At 54.3% G+C, this 24,664-nt stretch overlaps 1 protein-coding gene across 9 annotated transcripts in view; it reads right to left on the minus strand.

The window, feature by feature from the left end:
• Positions 1–24,664, minus strand: part of MEF2D (myocyte enhancer factor 2D) — a 97,157-nt gene that overhangs the window by 30,476 nt on the left and 42,017 nt on the right. For all 9 annotated transcript variants that reach the window (XM_088151089.1, XM_088151090.1, XM_088151092.1 and 6 more), the window contains exon 2: positions 16,501–16,801. In XM_088151089.1, coding sequence (XP_088007215.1) covers positions 16,501–16,554 — 54 coding nt within the window. In that variant the 5' untranslated portion in view covers positions 16,555–16,801. The remainder of the gene's footprint in view (positions 1–16,500; positions 16,802–24,664) is intronic.

Here is a 24,664-nt window from a genome sequence, read left to right on the forward strand (position 1 = left end):
TTGGAAAACTACGCCCAAAGTAGGAGGGTGATGGCTTCCCCAGCGGGATCGCAGGTGGGGTAGGTGGGGTGAAGGAGAAGAGAAATACCATTTCTCAACTCTCCTCAGAACAGGAGTGATGACAACATCTAGAGGGGCTTCGCAGTCACTGATCCTCGCCCTACAACACACACAAAAGGACAGCGGGGCTTTCTAGTAGCACTGTCACTGACTGATTACCTTAGAGCAGTGTTTCTCAATGTTGGCAACTTTAAGACGTGTGGACTTCAACTCCCAGAATCCCCCAGCCAGCATGGCTAGCTGGGGAATTCTGGGAGTTGAAGTCCACACCTCTTAAGGTTGCCAACGTTGAGAAACACTGGCCTAGAGGAAGTCAGAGGAAAACAATTAAGCAAAGACTGGATATTCTTTCCTTAGTTCAGTGGGATTCCTGCTTCGTATCAGTAATTCAATGGCAACCTTTCTTCTCTAAAAGAAGTTTGCATTGTTTGAACGGATGCAGTCAGAACTCAGCACCACTGACGGGGGTTCCTGAGGCTCACGCATTGCAAAACTCCAACGACCCCACTAGATGGCACTAGAGAGATCCAGAAAAACCTTAACTCTTTGCTGGCATCTAGTGGCCCTCCAGAGTCTTGCGACCCAGAACTAGCAGACCAACCCCACAGATTAAACAAGAACCAAAGAAATAAGGGTGTATGTGAACCTACCACAAGCTTGGGTGAGCTTGTTTCTAGAGCTTCACAGTGGTTGTTTCGTTTGTGCCCTGTTTAGCATGTTTGCGTGCAAAGCCTGGCATGAACCCAACAGTGGCAGCGGGGGACGGAACGAAAGCCTCAGTGTGACCCACCGTGGTTCTCCAGCACGGCAACCCAACCAGCCAGGGCACCTTCCGAGGGCTGCAGTCCGCTTGGGCCAGGGCCAGGGCCAGGGCCTCCCCCCGAACGTATCTAAGCCCACGTCCGTCTTTCCAGGCCAGTGGCCCTCCTCAAATCTTGCTGAGATGGACGTCTAAGCCCACCGTAGGAGGCACCTGCTCTTCGCAAGGTCACAAGGCAGGTCCGTGGTGAGATCCGGACCCGGCCAGCAACGGTTAATTTTACCCATGAGGATGGAGAGAAGATGCTCCCAAGCGGTTTCCTGAATTACAGCTTCAGTTGGCCCATCAGCTGACCGGTTACATGGCTCATCAGCTAGAAGGGGGGGAGAACAAGCACGGCGCACCCTTGGAGGAGAGCAGGGCCCTGGGAGAGGAAGCGCGGCCGACGAGCTAGGAGGGTGGCGGGAGGCGGGGGGGGGTTAAGCTCACGGTCTGCCGGGGGGGAGACCTGCCCTGCCCACCTTCTCTGTCTCTCCACTGCCAACGGAGGCTCCAAAGTGGTTAACAAGATTGAGTCCTAATCGCCTTTCCATCCACCAGAGTGCCTGAAGGGCACACGACCGTGCCCCCAAGTGAGCGGGATCGGCCACAGTCCTTCCTCCTCTGGGCACGATGCGCCGAGCGGGGGCAGTCACGTTGCCAGGCTCTGTGGTGGTGGCAGAGGCGGCAGCAGGAAAGAGTGCCCTGAGGTCAGCAGCAGGTGGCCACCTCCCTCCTCCAGCCTGCCGTCCGATGGGCAAGGCTGCCGGGCCTCCCCTTCTCGCAGGGCGACAAGGGCACTCCACAGCCAGGAATGGGTGTAAGCCCCATACCGCAGCAAGGAGCAGGATAAGCTGAACTCCCAAATGCTGCACAGAGAATTTGGGGGAGAAAGTCAAGGGGGTCCTCCCCAGCCGCCTGCCTCCAAAGGCCAAGCAACCCACAGGCCTGCCCCAGCTGGAGCCCAGGCAGAGAAGGGAGCAGCCTCTGCTGGACCTGAACCCAGCACCCAGGAGCCTGAGATACACTCCCCTTAAATCTGGAAGCCCCTCTCTCCCTGTGCGTTCAGGAGGCCTCCTTGCATACACTGAAGCCGCACACTGGAAAGATGCTCTTCTCCTTGTTCCGAGAGTTTTTGTGCAAAAGGACTTTCTCCTCCTTTTTTGGTAATGTTTTGCATAATTTTTTTATGTTTTATGTATTTATATCTATTTATTGTTTTAATGCTTTGTGTGAGCCGCCCAGAGTCCCCCACTGGGGGGAAATGGGCGGAGAGAAATTGAATGAATGAATGAATGAATGAATGAATGAATGAATGAATGAATGAATGAATGAATGAATGAATGAAGAAAGCGATGCCCTCCTCCGGGGAAATGCTGGATTCCCAAGTGGTCAGGAAGTTGCCTTCTCAGCTGGACGAGGCTGTCTGGCTCCTGGTGCCCAAGCCACCACGAAGCAGCCCCCAGTTCCCAGATCAGGTGGGGGCAAACGTGCTTCCCCCCTCACCCGCCAGGCCTGCCCACGCCTATCCAGGAATGCCACGCACAGCCCTCCTCTTAGCTGCCCTTGGCGCACGCCTCACCTCTGCCCTCCGTCTCTGGAAGCGGGGAGAGGTGCCCTTGCTCAAGGCCACCCCCATGGCCCACCAGGCTGGAGAGAAGCGCCGTTGCAGAGCAGTTCCCCTCACTGAGGTCCCCCGATGCCAAGCAAAGCAACCGCAGCACTGCCACCCTCCGGGATCCAGCTGCAGAGCGGAAGGCCGTGGGGAGTCCCAGGGCTGGGCTTGCGGCTTTGGGCCTGGCGTGCCTTCGGGGGGACGAACGCAGGCAGGGGCAAGGAGGCCCTCAGCCAGCAACGTGCAGAGGCCGCTCTCGGGAAAAGGGGAAGGGGGCTGCAGGCCCCCCAAGGTTCCTTCCTGGTGCCTCCTCTTTCACGGCAAGGCCTGGCCCTACTCCGAGCCAAGGGACCCAAAAGTTCCAGAGGGACGAAGCGCAGGGTGGGGAAGAACAGCTCATTCAGGGGCACGGACTGGCGGTTGGCGCATGAAGGTGAGTCAATTGGCCACGGAGGGGCGGATGTTCAACTCTATTATCACCCCCCGTGCACTGGAAAGCGTCGTCCTCTCCGTCACATTAAAATTACCCTTCAGAAAGCTTGAAAGGCTTCGAGCGGCCCGTGGGGCTACCCCCCACCCCTGGCTGGAGACTTCCGCCGAAGGGAGGGGTCTGACTTCGACGCAGCTCTGAAGCGGCCCAGGCGAGCTGAGGGGCTCACGGGTCCCCCGCCTCTTTCGGCTCCGAGGGGCTCCCGTACGACCCTGGGCGTTTCTCGGACGATCTCTCTCGGGGAGGCAGAGTAAAAGTGTCATCCGCAAGGGCAGTTATCTGAGGTCGTCACGGGGGGGGGGGGCGGGAGAAGTAGCCATGCCTGCCACCGGCTTCCCTTGGCCGCTCATCTGGATGGGATCTGTCCCCGCCACGGACCAGTGGCTTTCCGTGCGCCCAGGATTAGGACACGAGGGCGCGCCTGGACGGCGGGACGTGGCGATGACCCCTCAGCTGTTTGTCCCAGAGCCTCTCTTGGGCCGAGGAGGGAGATGCTGCCAACACTCCCCCAGCCTCAAAACACCACCTTACTTGCTCTCCTTTTCAAAGGAGAAGAAATTCTCTGCTCGGATCGTCCTCTGCCCCCAAGGAGACTTTAAGGCCAAACGAGAGAAACAAAATGGAGCCGCAGTGGATTCGTCCTTGCCGGATCCCGGCGAGCATTTTGCCCCGCGTCTGACTTTCCCCGGGGCTGCCCTGAAAGGCCACCTGGAAGCTTCATCTGGTGAGAACTGGCAGCAACCCAGGGAGTCACGGGCTCCCCAAGATTCGCCCAAGGGGCGCCCCTGCCAAGTCAGCTCCTGGGGGCAGTTCAAGGCGCTGGTGGTCACCCTTAGCGGCTGCTTTATAGGTCAGGGCTGGAGACCCTTGAGACCCCTTGAACCATTAACGGTCCCACCACCAAGAGAATGACATCTGCGGGGCCCCGGGGGCAGCCTTCTCAGTCATGGCCCCCCTTCCATGGAACAGCTTGCCCCCCATATCAAGGACACCTCCCCCCTGGAAACATGACAACGTGACTCTTCAGGAAAGAAATCTTCTCCACCCTTGGGGATATTGCTTGGGTTATTGTGATTCCATTTTAACATTTTTGTTGCTTGGTTTAAGCCACTCAGAGCCACTTACAAACCACAGTAAACAAATAAATAATAAACAAATGTGTGCACATATGCTGTGGGGGAAAAACCCCAAGTACAAACGCAATGTGGTGGTACAGATGTTTGTAGCAAGAGTCTTCTCGTCTGTTTTCCCCACTGCCCGAGAACTCGTGAGCACGTGAGTAAAAGGGCCCCCCGGAGCCAATCTCGAAGCCACGAGAGGAGGGGAAGGAGCAGAGGTCTTGAAAGGGGCCGGGCTCCCCCCGGATGCCAAACGGGGCAGCACCTGCTCCTGCAGGGCCGAGCCCATAAGATAAAACCTTGTCAGAGGCAGCCTGCCACAGAATGCATCAAAACAACCCCACATTCCTAGTTTAATCGCCGTACGTCTGCATAGGTGCGACGTTTGCAGGCGCTCAAAGCACTTTACGTACAGATAGGGCTGAACGCCTGGGAAGGCTCACACTGCAGATGGGGGGTGCAGCGGGGGCGGGGGAGGAGAGAAGGGGTCAGATTCAAGCAAGACCTCCCTGGGACGTCTTGCAAGGGGAAATCTGAAGAAGGGGGCTGAAGCTATGCACCAGAGAGAGAATTCAGCTCTTCCCCTGTATTACCCGTTCTGCCCCTTCCCTATATTTGAGCGCACCGCATCTTTTCATGTCCACTCGGCACAGGGCTCCTTCTCCAGCTTCAGTCCCTCGCCGTGCCAACAAGAACGAGGGTCTCAAGTCAGCTGTACCTGCCAGGAGCCCGTTCTTCCCCCTCAAAACCAGGCTGCCCGCAACACATCAGAATCAATCGCCTCTTAGCAGAGAAAGAAAGAGAGCTGCACAAACGGAGGCCTCAGGCCTGTGGGGAGGCCCCCAAACTCCTCTAAAACTTGGCAATAAACTCATTTAGAGCATGACAGAAGAAAGGCATTTGACATGTCGCCCCTCAGATGCTACTCAGCATCTAAATGCTGCCTGGGCCCAGCACTGAGTTGCGTCTCTATGGCATCAGCAAAATCCTGGCAGTTTGGCAGCTTAGAAACTCACTGCAAAAAGAAAAAAGAAAAAAAGGTTTCTGCAAGATGTGAAAAGCCCTTTCCTACCTGCCACCTCACAGTTCAAGGCGAGGAGGGGAGGAAAGGGGGCGAGGTCTGGAGCCCTTCGGAGCAGCCTCTTGAACTGGAGGGAAGGCAACTGCTGGGAGCGCAGTGTGAGTGCCCCGGCTAGCACATTTTGGAGCAGCAAAACCTTCAGCATCCCTTCAGCCTCTCCAAGCTGGGCAGAAGCACATTTGGCCATGCCCACGCAACCAGAAGAGACATGAATTCTGCCCCCGCTGCAAAACTGAGTTCATGAGAACAGAGCCCACATCAGTTTCTCCCTCCCTCATCAGCGCCAAGATGTCACGCGCAGGCAGCAATTCAACCTGGTTTAATCTCCTGGGCCCAACAGAAGGGAGGCTCGGAAGAAACGCCAGCTCTCCAGCTCTTGTCTTCTTGCCAAGCTTCCTCCCAGAAGAATTTGGGGAGCACAACTGTGTGAGCATGAATGCTCTCAGCCCCTTGCGGAAAGCTTCCACCAGCTTCTCCACGCCGAACTCCAGGGGTGGGATGCTGTGCAGGTGGGTGGGCAGAGGGAGCGGCCCCATCCGCCGAGGCTTCACATGCGCAGGGTTGGCAAGCAGCCCACTGAAGGTGGCCCCAATCGCTAAGACAAGACCCACTGGATCCAGCCAGTTCAGGAATGGCCGAAAAAGTTTTTTGTTTTGCTACAGACCATCCAATGCTTCAGAATACATTATTTCGGACCTTTACACAATTGTTTAGGAGGCAGTGGCACGAGTGGGGAGAGGAGTTATACGCTAAGGCACAAGGTGTGGCAAGTCCACAATCAACTGATGCAAAAAAATGGACAAACGATGCAACTTAAAAACTATGGAATTACAGCAACAAGCATCGGCTGTACTCCTGTCCCAGTTCATTGGCAGGTATTTAACATTTTAAAGCCACCCTTCATTTCTCAATTCTGTGACAACTTATAATAAATTAATGGACTGGCCAGGGAGGTACCTCCCTCCCCTCGCCATCACTGGGGTGTGGGTGTCTGCCCTGCATGGTCTGGGGAACAAAGCTGGACCTCCCGGTGGGGCAACATTCACACAATCTAGTTCATGCAATGATTCCAGGGTGAGGCCATCCCAGTCTTGCAGTTCAGCCTGGAAACTGGCAGTCTGGGAGGGAATTTGAACCCAGCTCCTGTGGATTTAAGTCCACTTCCTGCTCCTCTGCATTCACTTCATAGGGAATCGTTCCTCCAGGTCAGCTGGGCTAGTTTTCAATTTGGCTTAATCGTGGCCAGTGGGTTTTTTTGCAGAATGCGACCACTGAAACCGGCAGGAGCTGAACCAGCCTCTCACCGCCCCTGCAGCAAGATCTCTCTGGCTGCCCTTTCAGACCAGGACAGGTTTTAGTTCCTCTCCTTCATCTGGTGGCATTAACCTTTTAAGACTAAGAGGGTCACCAAATCCTTTTTCTCCAGGCCGTAAGCTGCTTGCTGGAAGATGTGAGGCAGGCACGACCACGGGTTCCAGTCTGGCAGTCGGGGGGGATTCCTGCTGCTTTTCGGACGTGCCAAGGCGCTCTCCAAGTCAGAGCTACGGGCAAATCCCCTGCGATCGCACCCACTGTACGGATCCTCCTTGGAACGCTGTCATTGGGGCGACAGCTTCTGCCACCGGGTGACCTGGCGCTCCTGCTCCCAGGGCTGATGTCTTCCAGGAAGGACACATCCAGTCCCAGGCCTATCCTATCGCTCACTCCTCCAACATTTCCTTTCTGGGAGACGCCCGAGGTGATGAGTTGCTAAGAGCTTAGCCCCTCTCCCCCACAATGCCAGCCGTTGAATCTCTGGGTAAAGGGAGGATTAGGCACTAATCGTGCGAGACCAGACCCCAAGATAGCTGCTAAAGCCAGGCTGTCCATTCCATAATCTCAAGTAGCTGTCCTCCCAGAACATCCAGCCAGCAACGCACCGCCCTCCAAAGCGGGCAGCGTAATTGCTCTGCAACTGCACAGAGCGGGCAAGTGGAGATCTTCCCCTTCCGCTCTACGGTGAGCAGGGAGATCTACGGGGACTGCAACCTGTAGGGCATTTTCCATGCCCCCGAGAAGCTGCTGGCCACCTGCACGGGAGCAGCTGCGCTACTGAAATCTGACGCTCATCGCTGGTGAGCCACAGACCTCCCTCCCATCAAGCTTTCAGTACCAAAACAGCTGGCAGGAAGAGAGGGAATGAGTCTGACTTGGCCTCCCGCTGCCCATTTTCATGGAGGACGGAGGAACCTGGATTCAATCAGAGCTCCCAAGAATGCCCCAGCCTGCCAAGTATTTTCCATGCTTCTCACAGCTCCCAGGAACCGTGCAAAGATTTATTTATTTAATAAGGCCGCTCAACTGTAATGTATTACTCTGGGTGGTAAATATCGTTAAAACAGCAAACAAAAGACAACCCAAACTGAACAGAAAAATAACATAAAACTCAAATATCAAGCCGCAATCCAACCCTAACACACCCACGTAGCTGAGGCTGGGAATAATAAACACTCACACTCCCAAAAAATATCAGCCCGATCCAGCGCATGGAAGGAAGGCCAGGTCTTCACAGCTCTATGAAAAGCTGTCCCAACCTCGGGGGTGAGCCTGTTCCAAAGGGCTCTCCCGGGTCCCGTTACGCGACCGTGCCTCAGAGGGGACCTGGGACGTGCCCACCCTGTGCACCCTAGAGGAATGGGCAGCGCAGGCAGGGATAGGCAGTCCTGCAAACGACCTGGCCCTGTGCCTCCAGGGCTTTACAGGGGATAACCAGCACCGTGAATGTCCACCCAGAAGATTCCCAGGAGCCAGTGATGCTCACGGAGCAGGAGCGTTACGTGCGCAGTCCGAGCTGCACCCATCGCCACCTGCACCGCTGCGTTGTGGACCAGCTGCAGCATCTGGAAGGTCTTCAAGGGCAGCCTCATGTAAAGCACGTTGCAGAAACCCAATCTGGAGCGGATCGGGTGGAGGCCTGAGTGACTGTGAGCAAAGCCTCCCGATCCAGACACAGGTGCAACTGTGCACAAGACGCAGTGGTGCAAAGGCTCTCCCGGTCACGACTGCCGCCTGCTCTTCAAGCAGGAGGACCCTCAAATTATGGTCAGGCTCTGTGTGGGGAGAGCACACCCACCGGTATCAAGGATGGAAATTCTCCAGATCAGGATCCTGAGGGGCCCAAGACCCATAGCGCTCCGTGTTGCTAGGATTAAAACCAAACCTGTTCCTTCCCACAGCCCCCAGACACTGGGAAAGCATCAAGGCAGCACCACTCATTGGCCAGGGGCAGCGATGTACAGCTGAGGACCATCAGCATACCGATGATACTGAACAGAGGATACTGACAGAGGACACAGCAGCTTCTGGGGGCGTTAAGCAAAAGCAGAGAACGCGCTGCAGCCGGGGCCCCTCTCCCCCCCCCACTGCCACCTGGAACAGCCCTGGAGAAAGGAGGAACCACCACAGCTCCATGCCTCCTGTTCCCAATCTCAGTCCCTGAGCCAGTCCAGGACACCATGGCCGGTAGTACTGAAGACCCCTGAGGTAGTCAAAAGGGCCGGGACAGACATACCCTCCCCTGCCACAGATCACCAGAGAGGGTCCAGATAATCCAGCTTGGAGCAGATCCCGGTGACTTTATCCAGAGCCGCCTTGCAGGGGCTTCCCAGTCCCTCCCTACCCGGGACTAACCAGGTCACCTTAAACAAAGCCGCTGGCCAGCAGCCTGAAAATACAGTAAGAGCAGAGAAATATATTTTGCTGTCCTTATTGCCGTAGAGTAATCTTTAATGAAGGCTCTTAGCTGCGCTTGGTCAGATTTGCTCCTCATCTTCTGCCAGCATTGCTCTATGTGTCTTCTCTGATATTTCAAGTCCTGGAGCGACTCCCAAAACGAGGGGGCTCTCTAGGATCAGTAAGCAGCAAGAATCCACATAGGTGCAATGAGATCCAAGGCCCCATCGCTCACTCATTCCAAGCAGGAGCTAAGGGCTCAGCTGGGCTGTGCACCAGGACCTCAAGGACAGCCCCAAGCGCCTTCTGAAATCCCACAGGGTCCATCAGACACTTGGGGTGGACCTATTGAACAGGACCTTCCTACCTGCAGCAGAGAGCGAAGCCACAGAGAGCTCTAAGGCAAAAGGAAGCATCTGTCTATGACAAGGGATTGATACTAACACCCCCCAATTCCAGATGTTGCCTCTGCCCTGAGATAAAAACCACATTTGGTATGTGAACCTCCCCCCTCCCCCCTTGTACTTTGGGGCCTTTGATGACCTGGATCAAGTCCATAGTGGCCATGGTGGCCATGAACTCCCAAGCCAATTATTGTTCGGTCCCCAAAGACCATAACCCGAACCATCGCCCCACTGCCAACCCAGCCATGGCATCCAGCAGCTCCGGCAGGGAAGCACATAGGAGGAGGCAGGTACAGAAGCAGCAAATCCATGTGATCCCAATTCCATGAAACGGGTCTCACATCCAGTTACCTGCAGAGCAGCAGCGCCCCTGAAAGCCACAAGTGTCCCTGGGATGAACAAAGCCGCTCTCCCGCCCTGCCCCAGGATCGCAACTGATGCTGCTGCACCTAAAACCTGGCCGGGCACATTTCTGAGAGGGACACGCACACCCCCAGGTGCCCAGCCAGCTCTCAGTGGCACACACTAGGTCGCCCCTCTCATAAACCCGATTACAGGCCAGCCTGCTGTCATGTTAAGAGCAACAGCTGGAGACCAGGCCCACCTGATGACCGGGCAAATGGAGTCCGGGATGCTGGAGCGTGGGGTCCACACTAATCCCCAAGGCCACGTTCCCTGAGAGCAGCCTGCCCCTCCGCTCCTGCCCCATCTCCCCACGGCCACCTCCACCAAAACGTCATTACCTCCCCCGAACCCTCCCACAGTGTCCGTCCAATCCCTTCTCGGCCAACGGTCCCCCTATGAAGGATGCTTCGTCTCGCATTCACACCCCACCCCGGCCCCCCTTCGCCCACAGTCACACACCCACACCACTCCTTCCCCTGCTTGCACCAGTCTGACCATGGTAAGAAACCACAAATCCTCCTGCCCCCACAACAACACCTCTGCAAACCAACTACAAAATTCCCTGAGCAAGCAGCTGCTGTCGCACACACGAAGCTGGGCCCGAGCCTCGTTCCTGCTACCAAATACTCCCTTCCCATGGAGCAAAATATTATTTGCCCCTGACAAAGGTTCCTCTTGCTTTTTTTTTAAACGATCCGGTCTCTGAATAACCGGGATGTTTTCAGTGCTCCTCTCCCTTCCCCTCCCCGCTTGCCTTGCGGATCCCCTTCTTTCAACAGGCAACAGGAACCACGGAAACTGCTGGCCCCGTGGAAGGGATCTCACTGTAGGTGAGACACAAGGCTTGAGCCGTGGGGGCCGGAGGTTCTCGCTCCCAGTCTTGTCTCCGCCAGGAGATCCTCAGCCTCCACCTGCAGGACAAGAGTTTGCCCCTTGTCCCACCAGACCCGGGTGCCATAAAGCCAGGGTCCTCCTTGTGGCACCCAGAGGCATCCGTGTGGTCACAGACACCTCCTTCGGTGCCCCAGGCTTCCTGCTGCACCCAGCTTTTTACATTAAAATATATATATATATATATATATATATATATATATATATATACCCACACCCCTTTGTTTCCCCAAGAACACCCTCAACAGATTGTGCCATTTGCCCAGTCTGAAATGGGCCCCCGTCTAGACAGGCCAGGGGTAGTGGGCATCACGTTGAGGCAGCATTCTCGTAAGTCTGGGCTCCCCAGCAGCCCTGTTTTCAAGAGCATGAGCTCTTGAGCACGTTCTCACAACCCCAAAAGGAGCCACCGAGCCATAACGGTAGTGGTTGTAAGACATGTAGGAACATGTAGGGATCATAACCACCACGGATTCAAAACTCCCTGTTTCAATCATTTTGGAAGTACAAGTACTCAAAACAACCCCAAAATTGTTGAGACATCCTATCCCACAGTAAAAGCAGATATTTCACACTCGAAACAGGGCCTTTCAAGGCTCAATTTGGCACTTGGATGCAAAACAGTTCACATTTAAAATATTCTGCACACTCCTACTGCAAATCACTGCAGAATGCTGAGAAACTTTATCAAGAAAATGTTGTCAGTCAGTCATGAGAGTTTTGATTGATTTATTCAAATTCATATACATTTGCACATGAATGTAGCATTCCTTCTAAAAACGACAGTCTTTTTTTAATGCTTCATACTTATATCACAGAGATGCTGTCATCTGAGGAAAAATGTCACTAAGAATAAAGGGAGGGTGCCTCATCCCAAACAGGCCCGCACAGATTTACAAGTTCGTATTTGGAAAGGAGACCATTAGGAAACTGAAAAAAACAGGGCCAACAGACTTCCCTTCGGCTGCCCAGAAAACATCCCAAATGTGTCCATGACATGACCAGAAGTCAGCTCAACTTGAAGGAGATTTCACTTAAGTTTCAAAAAAATAAAAACAATACATTTGTCCACATGCAACCGATTAATTGGAGCACCTTATATGAAGTTTATTTAGAAGATTTGGGATGGATTAATGGCTGTAGCAATCTAACGCTTCCCACAAAGGAAAGAGTCGAGGGCCGCAGCCTCGCCTTGACCCGTCCGTGGGTTGCCGCACCGGAGCGTCTCTTTCCGAGAACTACGCTCCGGGCGTGGAGCCCAGGCCACGCGCAGGTGCAGCTCCTGTAACCCAGGGCCATCTTTTCTCCTCTTTCTTCCCAAAAGCCCTCCAAAAGAGCAACCCGTGCATGCTCGCAGCCGTGACGGCATCCCCTCGTTCCTCCGTGATGGTCCATGGTACCGGCCCCGCTCGACCAGCCGCAGGAACGCCGCTCTTCCTGGGAGTTTACTGGGAATACCCTGCCAAGCGAAGGAAGATCAGCAGTCCCGGTTCAGGCCCGAGACCAGCTCAGGATTCCAGATGGCTTGGAAGAGTCCCCAAAGCATCCCTGCCCTCCTCAGAGCATGCGGGGCGCCAAGCAGGCCCAGCAAAATCACACCACACCCTAAAAGGAAATGGGGGTGCCTCTGGACAGCTGGACCACCGGGGAGCCTCCCTGAGGACTGCGCCAGGAGGCCAGGTGCCTGCTTTCCCCCCACTGCCAGGGAAACAGACCAAGCGGGGTGTTTGATTGCATGCACACTTATAGGCGTTTCTTCCCAAGGGCTCCCCTAGTGGTCTCCCATCCCAAGCCCCTGCCCCTTCCCTTTCAGCTAGCAGCTATCCCCAGGCGTCGCGAGGAAAGCAACAGGAGGCCGCCTGGGCCTCTTCGCTCCCGCCTCCCTCGCCGTGGGGCTGAAGCAGAGGAGGGAAGAGGCTCTTCGGTGCCGCCTAATAGGATTTGCAGGTTGCCCTGAGCAATAGAGAGGCTGTGGCCGAGAGAACAGGCCTGCCGGGCAGCTGGAAATCCGAAGGAGGCCATCTGTCACGGGGTCCTCGTAAGACCTGGCCACCTTGACGGCGGATCCCTGAAGGGCAGGAACCTGTCTGCCAGCAGCCCATTTTCTGCTCGCCATTAAGATCCCTCCAGCATGCAAGGCCTGGACACAAGTGGCCCCGGGACCCCCCCCCGGTGACACTTACAGGGCACTGCGATGCCTACGGGAGTGGGGCAGCAGCGGGGTGACATCTGCAAGGGCAGAGGGGTACAGGGGAAGGAGTAAGGAGGGAAATATGGGCCAGGCCGCTTGGGGAAGGCAGACAAATCCTGTGGGTGTGCGCACGTGAGAAGGGGGAGTCGGGAAGGCTTCCAACAGACACAGCGACTCAGATAAACAGGGCCTGGGGCTTCTGGACACACGCTCTCTATCCCAAACTGCACTGTTGAGGTCACGGCAGAACCTCACCTGCCTGGGCCCCCCGAAGTGGGCAAACGTGATAAATATGGGGTACACTCCAAGGGCTCCCCAGGGGCCTCTGTGCATTTTCCTCTCTCAACCTAAATTACCCCCTGGAGGCCTCTGGGGACTGTGCCCATGGCTGCCCTGGGGGAAAGGGAGCCCTTCGCACGCAGCCACTGACCCCCCCCCCAGTTTCCTCCTGCCAGGGCAGAAAGGGGCTCCAGGGAGAAAAGGCCCCTCCCACCCAACCGGCACCAGGCAAAGCCCGCCTCCGAATTCCGAGCCACCAATCAGCACCAGGCCCCCCAGGAAAACCAGGGGAAAGGGCTCCCCAAAGCCTCGAAGAAACCACTCCAGGCTGCCTTTATTGGGGGGGGGGCTTCTTGGCCGCAGAGAAAAAAAATGTGCTGCCTTCGGGAGATGCTTTTGGAGTGAAAGAAATGTTGTTTGTTATTTGTTGTATTAATGTTTTTAATCCGCCCAAGAACAGTGGTTATTTCTCGAAAGTGAAGTATTTTTAAGTGAAAGTACTTAAAAGATTACACATTCAGAGTAAAACAAAATGATTAGCCCTGGAAAAGAAAATTACGCCACATCTAAAAACTACCATCCTAGCACAGTGGAGAGTAATTAAAAATGGCACAGCTGAGCTGCGAAGAACCTGGGCCACCAAGGAGAAGGGGCCGTCTCTGCCAGAGGTCCAAACGTCCGCCTGGTGGGCACCGTGCCCTCCGGGAGAGGGCGGATCCCACAGACGGCGCGACGGAGCTCAGCCTCCCACCGAAGTCCCTCTCTCGCAGGGCTGTGCTGGGTCTCTGGCAGGTGGCCATTAAAGATCAGCGTCAACACCCAGAACTCAACTCAGAAGATTGGGGGGGGGGGGTTTGTCATTCAGCCAGATTGGCTCGTCCCACTTAATAAACTGCGCCACTCTGTGGGACCAGGCTAATTTTCCAAACGGTCTTTCAGGGCGCTCGCTGATCCCGCTCCGATAAGATGCGTGGAGGCACCTGAGTGGCTCAGGAGCACACCTCCCCGTTCCTAATCTCTGGACAGGCTGGACCCCACCCAGCACCTATCTCGGGTTGGGTTTTGGTTCACGGGCCTCCTCCAGTCCAAGGGCTGCCTCAGGACCCGCTTCGGAGGGTGAACTGGGCCCGAGCGTGCGTAGCCCATCCTCTGCCCTCAGACGCACGCCGGGGGCAGGCAGGCTTCACTGCTGAAGTCCACGCTGAGCAGAGGAACCTTTCTGTTTACCTGTACTTGCATTGGGCTTTTGAAAGAAATTCCAATTTCCATTTCTGTCATGGCAAGAGCAGGAGAAAATACCTCTCCGTCCACATATTCTGTATAACTCTCTCATGTCCCCCTTCTTCCAGTCATAAAGCCCCAAATACCAACTCTTCGACATTAACTAAAAGGAAACGGTAAAGCTGAACAACCTATGAACATGTATGACATCTCTACCTCCATCCACAAATAACATCACAAACGGTTTCTTGCCAAGGAGACTTCAGAGAGATCCCTAAGATGCCCTGTGATGCCATTTCCAAAAAATAAAACAATAATCGCTTCCTGCAAATAACCATCCAAGCTGGAATGGAAGCATTGCCGGACAACGTGTTGACAGAGACAGTTCATCCAGAAGGGCACCACGGCTGATGGAACCGAAAACCACAGAAGTTCAGACTGGTTCGCTCCCCATTTCCCTCTTGAGAACAGGTGCTCTACAGGACAGCCAAGGCTGTTTCATCCCCAGATTGGGCCAAACAGATAATGCCTAAAATCATTCAGGGTAAGCTCATAAAGCATCAAAAAGTACCCTAAAATTTTACCCGAAGTACTAGATAACATTGTATGGGTCCGTACAACACGCTGGACTAAGGTCAGCTGAAGGTTGGGTAATTTGTGGTTTGTGGTTCAGTGGGCTATGGGAAGCCAACTCCTCCTTCACATGAACTGGACCACTATGTTCAGCAAGGGAATGGCTTGCATGGCCGAAGCATGCTATGTAAACACAGGAACTGGTTGATTAACCTGAGTTTAGGGTTGTGCCAACACAGCCACTGCTAAGATGTAATGGAGGCAGAGGAGAATCCTTTGCCAACTTCACTGCCACAAAGGGGCCTTGTAACAAGCCCTCACCTGCACTTCTCCATTTCCACTCCAGGCATCCTCTGAGTTGTCTCAGCTCCAAGGGAGACCAAGGGTGCAATCTGGATCTCATGGAAGGAAGACAGTGCTTGCTTGGAAGCAATCGTATTAACGTCTCTGGTCAACTTGGAGTCTGCTTCTCCTCTATTGCCAAGGTAGGATTAATCCCCTTCCCCACCCCACGGCAATCCATGAATCCTGGAAAACCCAACAGCTGCAAGCCTAGGGCCTACTCACTCGCTTCAAGACAGAAATATGGTAACCTAAGTTTACAACCACCCCATCACCTTCCCCATCCAGAGATTCCAAAAGACTTCAGGAAATGCTGATTTAACTATTGGTTTCAGTAGATCTAATCTAGCAAGTTTTGTTTGTTTTTTTAAATTAGGGGGGTTCCTAGTAAAGTAGGACATGAAGCTGGAAGAACAGTGAGCCCAGACTGTATCAGTCATGACATAAAGCAGTCTCAAGGGAAGCAAAATGGAAACTGTCTCCTTGATCTCAGGCCTTTATCCTAAATTTAAATGGATGGATGGATGGATGGATGGATGGATGGATGGATGGATGGATGGATGATCCATCCCCAGGAACTCTGAGGAAGAAGCTGCAATCCTGAAGATCCTGCTTCCAAGCTAGATGAGCAAGAGCAGGAATGGCTTCTCAGTCCATATCCTTGAACATCACTATACTTGGTGATGCAACCTGGCAGAGCGGGAAGAGCTTCACCTTGTCCACACAATTCCGAAGGCCATTTTAGCATACTGAAAGCTACCCAAGGTACCTGCCCATATTGATTTGTGGGAAGTAAAGTTACATCACAGGCCACCTCTGAATGGAATGCTTCATGACTTCTGGGCATCAGCAGAAGCCAGACGGCCTCCCCGAGTGAGTTCTTCCCAGCTGAAGTCTAACCACTAAACTGCACGAGCAACCAAATTAGAACAAGAAGACAGCCAGGGATCCAGAAGGCTGAAACAAGTCACCAGCCAGGAGGAGGAGAATTGGGAAGCAGCTGCCAGATCCAGAATTAGCAGGAAGGAGATAGGGCCCTTGGGTGGGTCTTTAAGAGGTCTGACCCTTCAAGTCCTAGAGCCTTGTGACCCCAAAATGCAGACACCCCCCACCAGCTGGTCCTCTGTGCATCTCAGGCCACCACAAGCCCACTAGGCCCAGCCAGGCCCACCAAGCCTCTGCTTGGCTCCGATGCCCTTTCTGCGCCACCAAGAAAGATTCTGACACAGAGGCGTCAGCCGAAAGGCAGAGGCCCCCATTAACCAGTTAGGATACAGACATTTGTTGGTTGTACAAATAAAGCCACTTCATGCAACTGACCTGCCGGTTCCGTTCATCCGTAATCCTCTGGATCTGGATCTTTTTCCTCCCCATCTTCTCACGATATGGGATGACTCAATTTTTTTTATTTCAAAAAAATTAAAAAGAAAAAAAATGTTTTTCAAAGCGTTATCATCCAAAAAAACTTCTTTCTTTAAAAAAAAAAAAAAAAGCAAAAAAGTAGAAAAAAATTAAGAAGGCAAAAACAGAAGGGTAAATTTCTTCAGTTCATGATATTCCACTTGGTATAAATCCAGACGGGGGAGTTGTAAAAAAGAAAGGAAGAAGGAAGGAAGGAACCCTGCAAGAAAAAGAAGGGAGGAGAAGGGGTTAAAACCACTGCTTCCAGAATATGCTGGGTTTGGGATGGTCCGTGGGGCCAAACCAGCCGGGGCCACAAAGATGCGTAACCTGGACCTCTTTCCCTTTTTGATTCCTTTAAAACAAGCCAGGGATCCTGGCCCGTGCCAAGCGTCCACGCCCTCCTGGGGAAAGCACCGTGGGCACATTTCACCTACTTCTTCCCCATGGCGGTTCCGGGGCTGGGCTGCCCAGATCGGCCGGTGCCTGGCAAAATCCTCCTCGGGACCAGAAGCACCTCGGGAGGTGGTCGTGTGTGTGCTGGGGGGCCCCTCAACCCAGACCCTTTCTACTGCTACTTCTCTACAAACACACGGATGCTGCTTTTCGTTCTGGTTCTCCTTAGAAATAAAAGAATTTCATTCTGGCTTCCTCTTCTCACAGACAGCTGCTCCGTGTGATTGACAGTCCGCAATGTGCCTAAGTCGACGTGTGCCTAAAGTCCGACAATTCTACTTTCCAGCTGGTTTGCAAATCCAGCCCCTCTGCCATGACCCTGTGTGCGCAGACTATTATTTTAGTGCAGCTGGGGTGCGAGACAACCTCCCAACCCCCCGGCCTCCTCCCCGCCTGTCTTCTGCAGAGAGCAACCTGGGTCCCTCCCCCCCAAGCAATGGGGAAGGGCATCCTGGAGATGAGGCTGGGGGCTAAGAGTCTCTGGCTCCCTGGCCTGCAAAGACCCCCCAGCTCCTCCCGATATCTCACTTGGCAAAAACGCAAAGTCTCCATCAAGTCAGGCTTGACCTGGTTTTCTTCCAGGACTTTGCTTTGACTTCTCTGTCGGAGACTTTCTCCCATCCCAGTTCTAAGCCCTGCTCAATTTTTCTGAGGTCAGCCAAGGTCAGCTCGGTGCAACAAACACGTTCAGAAAGGCATGAAGACGCATGCCCCCCCAAAATGGAGAACTAAAGGATCAGTCGGAGGAATAGGTTACTAAATGGGGCTTTCAAATAGGGGCTGGAGAGTCATCTATGGGGATAGTGCAGTGAATCCTGTGTGCAGGGGGGTGGACTTGGTGACCGCTGAAGTCCCTCCCAACTCTGATTCCAGGGAGGACAGAGAAGGCCTCTGACACCCAGGGAGGTCAGAGATGCAACTGACCCTTTTCTCCTCCCCAGGAAGGAGGAGTGGGAAGTGGAAGAAAAGTTTCCACTCACAACACTTTCAAACCCCAGAACAGCACAACAGGAAGTGCAAACTGTACACACCTGGTCTGCGCAGGCACAAAAGAGCCACAACCAACCATCAATTCGTGGTTTGTCATTCTTTAAAAACAGCCATTTCCTACACTGGCACTCAGCTCTCTGAAAGAACGAGCGGTGCGGGAACCGCAACAGCCTTTGGGCCTGGGAGGTCAGAGTGCAAACCCCCTGCCGCCCCCAAGCCCCCATTCTTCAGGCCCCTCTACGTGGTTGTCCCTCAGCCAGTAGACCTTTGCCTGAGGGGAGGGGGCTTGGTGTCTGCCTTGCACCCCTGAGCTCCAGAGGATTCCAGGAGAACCCCACCCCAATTGTGCCTGGCAATTAGCTGTTCTTCCTAAAAAGTCCGTGCAACCGGCTCTCTGTTCTTTCCCTCCATGCAATTTCTGGTCCCGGCAGCTGAGGCGGGATCTCGGGGAGCCTAATGGCAACCCCCGAACTCACTGGTTATGAGCCGCCTTTGTTTCCCCCCAACCAAAGAGACCACCGGCCCCCGCACGCTGCATTGTTGGGCCAACTACCCCCCATCTCCTCTGTGTCCTGAATTCAGAAAAACTGTCTGCTCACCCCAAGCAAGTGTGGGACAGTCACGCTGTGTCTCGCACAGCCCATCTGAAGTCTATCGAAGGCAAATCATCCCGGGAGGCGAGCGGCACCGCGGGGCGCTCCGTCTCCCCCAAACAGTGGCTGGAGCAAGCCACCAAGGAAGACTTCCTCGGTGCACCTGGCCGGGAGCTGCGGTGCGTGTGGAGACGCAGTTGAGCCCCAGATCACATGCGCCGCGGGGAAAAGCACCCCTCTAGGCCTTCGTGCTGCAGATGCCAAGAGGTGCTTTTGTGCCCCGGGTCTCTGGGGAATCCTGGCAGTCCGAGGGGCGAGGCAAGACACGGCAGCTGGAAAGGAGCTGCCACTCAGAGCTCAGCCATGCAGGCCCTTCCTCCTGGCTCAGAGACGGCCACCTGCCATTTGTGGGAGATGTGAACGTGCAACGGAGCCTCCATCTCCAAGCCAGCCTTACACCCCTGCTGGAACTGGGGGGCTGTAGACAGGCGATGCAGCAGCAGGAAAGTGGTTCTCTCCAACGGAAAGTGGAGGAAGGCCTTTTAGGGCCACTGGTGTGTTGCCTGGAGAAGCCTGAGGGAGGCCCGCAACTGCGGGGCGCTCTGGCCATGGAGAGAGCAGAACCTCACCCAGCCACCAGTTTCTTTAATTTGGGGGGATTACTGCCCTCATGAAACCCCTATCCCTGTTTGCGCACAACACAGAACTAAAGGAACAGCTGCCAGCTGCACCCAAAGCAGCTGCCGCAGTGCCCAAGGTGGCACTTGGGGAGCCAGCAAGATGCCACCCTACCCTTCAACACAGCCCTTCTGCCAACCCCAAGAAGCGGCTGATGCCAAGCAAGATCCACACATTCATTAGTAGTGACTTCTCCTACTTTGGGGGGAAGATGCTGGACCTCTCCCACAACCTGCCACGCAAGAGTCCTCCCCAGCTGGGCTGTCTGGGCAGAGGCAAGTCCTGGTTCTGGACCCAGAGGCCATCAATATATTCAGTCAGAGAAAGAGGAGCCAAGGAAGGCTGCAAGGGAGGATGGCGGCAGCATTGCCTCTGCCCACACACTGGTCTTGTGCGCCACCAACACCGCCTTCCACAACAGCAGGGCTAGCCGGCTCCACGTGGCAGCAGTTGCAACCGACATGCCCGTCCCCGTCTCAAAGACAGGCGGACAGCGCTTCCTCAGCAGCCCCCAGGCAGCAGGGCAGAGTCCCACCAAGCCAAGCCTGCCCCATATCACAGCATCCGAGCCCCCGCCCGCCCACCCACCCACCCAGGCAGGACCTACCCCACAGCATCCCAACAGGTAACTGCCTGGCCTCTGCTCGAATACCTACTGCAGGAGAGTCCACCGTCTCCCAAGGAGCCTGTTCCACTGTTGACTAGCCTAAGGAATCTTCTCCTGATGTCCAGCCAAAATGTGCTTCGTTGCACTTTAAGCCACCGTCCTCGTCTTCTCTTCTGGAACCAGTCTGGACAATTCCGCCCTGTCTCCTACACGACGGCCCTTGAGGCGTCTGAAGACAGCCGAGCAGCCCTGGCTGACTTTTCCCTTCTTCAGGCTAGACACGCGCAGGACCACCTTACAACACCGCTTACAAGTCTGGTCCTCCAGACCCGATTGTCTTGGCTGCTCTCCTCCAGACGTCCATCAGTCCTGCAACATCCTTCCTAAAATATGCTGCCCCAAACCGAACACACTATTCTAGCTGTGGGCTGACCAATGCGGAGCCAAGAGGAACGAGGGCTTTCTTGAGCCGGACACTGCATGGTGGAGGCGGCCTAGGGCAGCCTTGGCACGTTGTGAGGCTGCTTCCTCTCTTTTGACCTCCTTTGCCTCTTCGAGCAGCACTCCAAGGGCTCCTTCTCCCCTCTGGCCGTGGCCTATATACTTTCTGCCACCAGCATTCATCCACTGCTCAAGAAGCAAAGCGGGGGGGGGCTCGCCTCCCCTTGCACAGCAGCAGCAGCAGCAGCAGCAGCAGCAGCAGCAGACGGGTCCTGCCTTTCCTTGCAAGAACCCTGAAAGGCAAAGCTAGCCGGGAGAGGATGCCCCCCCTCGCCCCCCTCCCAAGCATTTGGTGAGCTTTAGGGCCAAGTAAGGATCTGAACCTCAAGGGGCAAATGTTGTCCTGGGTTTCAAAGACTATTTGCGAAAACGCAGGCGGGTGATTAGCTTTCCAGGTTAAAGAGACGATAGAAAGATACAATTGTCCCACAATGCCTCGTTCGTACAAAATGCCTGGCTATGCCAGAATGTGGTGGGAGAGCCTGCAATTTCACATGTTCTGCGAGAACAAGTGAAGTCTGTTTGCTCAGCACATGCCAGCTGAAGTTCGAAGCCCCGGTGCACCCCAGCCTCGCATGGTAGTTCAGCTGCACTGGCTCCCAGCTGCTGAGGTGGGCACCAAGACTGCCAGGTGAGGCAGGCCAGGCTGAAATGAGGGTCCAGCAAGGCTGTGCTCAGCCACGGAGGCAGGAGACCCAGCTCCGGGGGCCTGGGGCAGAGGGGGAGGTCCACGGGATGGAGGAGCAAGCGGCAGCAAGGAACAGGTACGCCCAGGGAAGAGGAAAACGAATGCGCCAGGACAGGCTGGCAGGCAGAGGGAAGGCAGGCGATGGAGTGCAGGAGCTTTTTCCAAAAACGAGGCGTTTCAGAGGGGAAGAGCGTGGTGTTGCTTGTGAAGGAAGCGGGTAGAAAGCATGACCTATTTTGCGAGGAAGGATCCAGGCTCTCAAGGAGCCGCCCAGGAGGGAGGGGAGGGGAGGGGAGGGGAGGGGAGGGTGGACGGGGAGTGGGTGACAACTGGGAAGGATATTTTCCTTGCCCTCCCGCTGGCCATCAAGCCCACTCCGAGGGGCTTCGGGCACAGCTTCCTGCCCGGTGCCATCGACAGAGGGCCGGTTGGCAGCTTCCCTGGCCACCAGGGAGCAGGCCCCCTTCCCACCTGCCGGGGAGGGCCGCGTGGTCTCTCCCCATCCCAGCCTCTCTCGATCTGGGGAGAGACAGGACAAAAGGAGGAACAGCATCAGGCAGCCAGGATGCAAGGATACAGAGGGAATGGTCTCCATGGCAACTATTACCATGCAACACGGCTAGAGGTTTTTCCCCTTTCCAAACCCCTTCCCCCTTCTTGCAAGCTGACTAGGTAAACAGAGGACAGGAACGGCAGCCATTTGCAGCAAACAGACTGGAAAGCGGCAGGCCGGGGGCTTCGTCGACCCACGCGTTCCCAGCTGCACTGCCCCCTTTTCTGGGCCTGAGAATATTCAGTTGCCCGTGCGAGCGCAGCATCGTATGTTCGGGAGCACAAGTCCCAACGGCCTCAATTCTCATTTTTTAAAAAAGCTGCTTCTAAACCTTAACAACGCAAAGATAGATTTGAGGGCCGCAGCAGTACCCCCCAAAGGGGAAGGAAATTGGTCCAAAGCGTGCAAATCAGAAAGTGCAAGCAAATCGGAATTTATACAAGCACATAAACCAGGACTTGGTTGCAAAAATCCAGAGACCTCCAAGATGGCAGGGCAGTGAAGAGAGACAAGAACACGGTCCAGAGCCCCAGAAGAGGGAATCTAGTTCCTTTCGTTGCAAAACTGTGAGCTGCCCTTAACGCACACGCCGTCGGGGAAATAACACCACCACCATGTGTATTATTTTGCCATGAATAAGCAAGGGTCTCCCACCAAGGTCATTCAGTTCCGTTGCTGGATTAAAATAAGAAACGAATTTATAATATCAACTCATCTTCCCAAAGCTTCTCACATGATTTTTTAAAAACCCTATGGACCAGGTAATATTCATTGGAAATTAAAATATAATATATAATACAAATCATCTTAGTTTTAAGCCATTAAAGCTGACAGAAAATGACTGGTCACGAATATAATTTCATGCATATTCTGTTAGTACCACAAAGAGCCACGAAAGGGACTCGGTTGTATTTTTTTTAAGCTCACTTCTCAGTGTAAAAAGATCGGGACTAAGTCTGGAATCAACTGACTGAGTAACTCGCTAAGCTAAGGATGGGTTGGGGGCTGCGGGGGTTTTGTGTCTGTGATGGAGCCAGCCATCCTGTCAAGCCGCAGCAGGCTTCATTTGTTCGGCTGTAGCATGTTGTGTGAACACCCCATGTCTGGTTTCCAACCAGACCATTTGTGTGCAGGGGAGCAGTGATGCTCAGGGGCCCACCCCCCCACTCTGCAATCCCCCATCCACAATAAGCAAAAGCAATTACAAGAATATGTCCTTTAATTTTAATATATCCACAATTAATAACTGAAAAATCAACATTTTAAATGATAAGCCCTAACCACCCCCAAGCCAGCAAGAGTAGCAACAAAAAGAGAGAGCACCTGCCCACCTCGAGGGTCAGCAGGATTACGGTCCTCACGGTCCACTTCACGCGGTTTATTCACTGGTTGGCATTAGGGCTCTCTCTCCTCTAGGGGCTGAAGGCAGCGCACGCTTTGAGGCTGGGCACACTTAAGGCAGTGCCCACAACGGCCTGGAGGCTGGCAGAGCCCGAGAGACGGGCCGGCCCCGATCCCTTCGCCGTCACACTCCTCACCCGGCCTGTAACGGAGGCAGCCCGGGGGTATGCCGTGCAATTAAACCGGCTTCGTTTTGTTTATTAAGGAGTTTAATACAGGCCTTTTCTTTTCACCATATACAGTATGTAGAATGTATCGGGTTTCCTTTTTAAACTACCGTATAAGGTCTTTCTTTCATGTAACAGTAATATAGTTACATTGTTCCACTGATATTTAGTTTGTATACAGCATCACAAAAAGTGTTCATTGCAATGTTTTTTAAGTTTAAATAAATATATATTTTTTTTAAATGTGGGGGGGAAAACCCCAAAGATAAAATCCAGATCAGGCCCAGCTCTAATTACCAAATTTAGCCCCATCGTGCTCTTTGCTCAGCCAGGACTGTAACTCCCTCGATCCGCTGCTTGCAGCCATCCTTGGTTGGAGCTGGCAGGAGTCGAAATCCAGAACATCTGGAGAGCACCAGGCCGTCCACTTAGCGACGGCGGCAGTTCCTGGCGGCTCCGACTCCCCCGAACGGCCCCCACCCTGCTGCAAATGCGCCTCCAGGCTCAGAGGAGCGGAGAAGGACCAGCTCCACCCCGTGCAAATGTGCCAGCCCCCCGCCTCTCACCCAAGACTCTTCTGCCCCAAGAATAATTGCCCGGCCGTTAGCCAGCACATCCATTGCGCAAACACAGGCGTTTGATCGCTCAGTGCCTTGCAGTCTATACCCAGTTCCCAACCCGCTGCTCCAAACTGAAGGTGAAGAGAGGGAGAAAGAAGGTCCGTGAAAGTCCTGAGAGGTTTAGGGACGCCTTGGTCAGGTTGGACCGCTACTGAGTTGCTCTAATCCGGTCTGTTCATTCACTTTATGGCTGTGTGAATCCAGAAATAGGCTAACATAGTAACCAAGTTAAGCCTGTGGTGCAAAGCCAGCCAAAAGGGAATAGGCGCACTGACCTTGCAGCGCAACCATGAAAAATTCTGCAAGATCGTCCGGTCAGTCTAAACTCAGACTGTGGAGATAAGGTTCCTTCCAAGGCCCAGCACTGCGGTTCCTCAGATCTCAAATCAGGAACATGTTCCATACACGGTGATCTATGATCCCAGTCTGGCTCGTCCACAGCCAGGGTCGCTGCCATGACCCAGTGCAAACCTCTTCCTCTAATCTGCAGGTTGAAGGGAAGGCTGGTTGTGCAACCTTCAGGCTTGCTGGTCACGTCCCACAATGTGCAAACACCCACCAAAGCCACCCTGCTATTAATGGGCAGATTCCACCAGCAAGCAGCACCACTGCTATAGGGACAGATGGACGCCATCTGGGCCCTGGAAGAATTTCGGAGAGAGATCTCTCTCTCTCTCTCTCACTCTCTTACTTATATCTCTCTAAACGAGTGAGAGAAGTATCTCTGGTCCCACCTTGAGCATCCTCTAGAGAAGGCCAGGTGCCGCCCCACAGCTCTAAGTGCCAAGGTCCCTGCCAACTCTACCGCATTATAAGCACAGGGCCCAGC

This window comes from Python bivittatus, unplaced genomic scaffold (genome assembly GCF_059951505.1).
Source record: "Python bivittatus isolate LINGU-HERP-01145 unplaced genomic scaffold, Pbiv_v1 ctg000660_np1212, whole genome shotgun sequence".
Lineage (NCBI taxonomy): Eukaryota > Metazoa > Chordata > Lepidosauria > Squamata > Pythonidae > Python > Python bivittatus.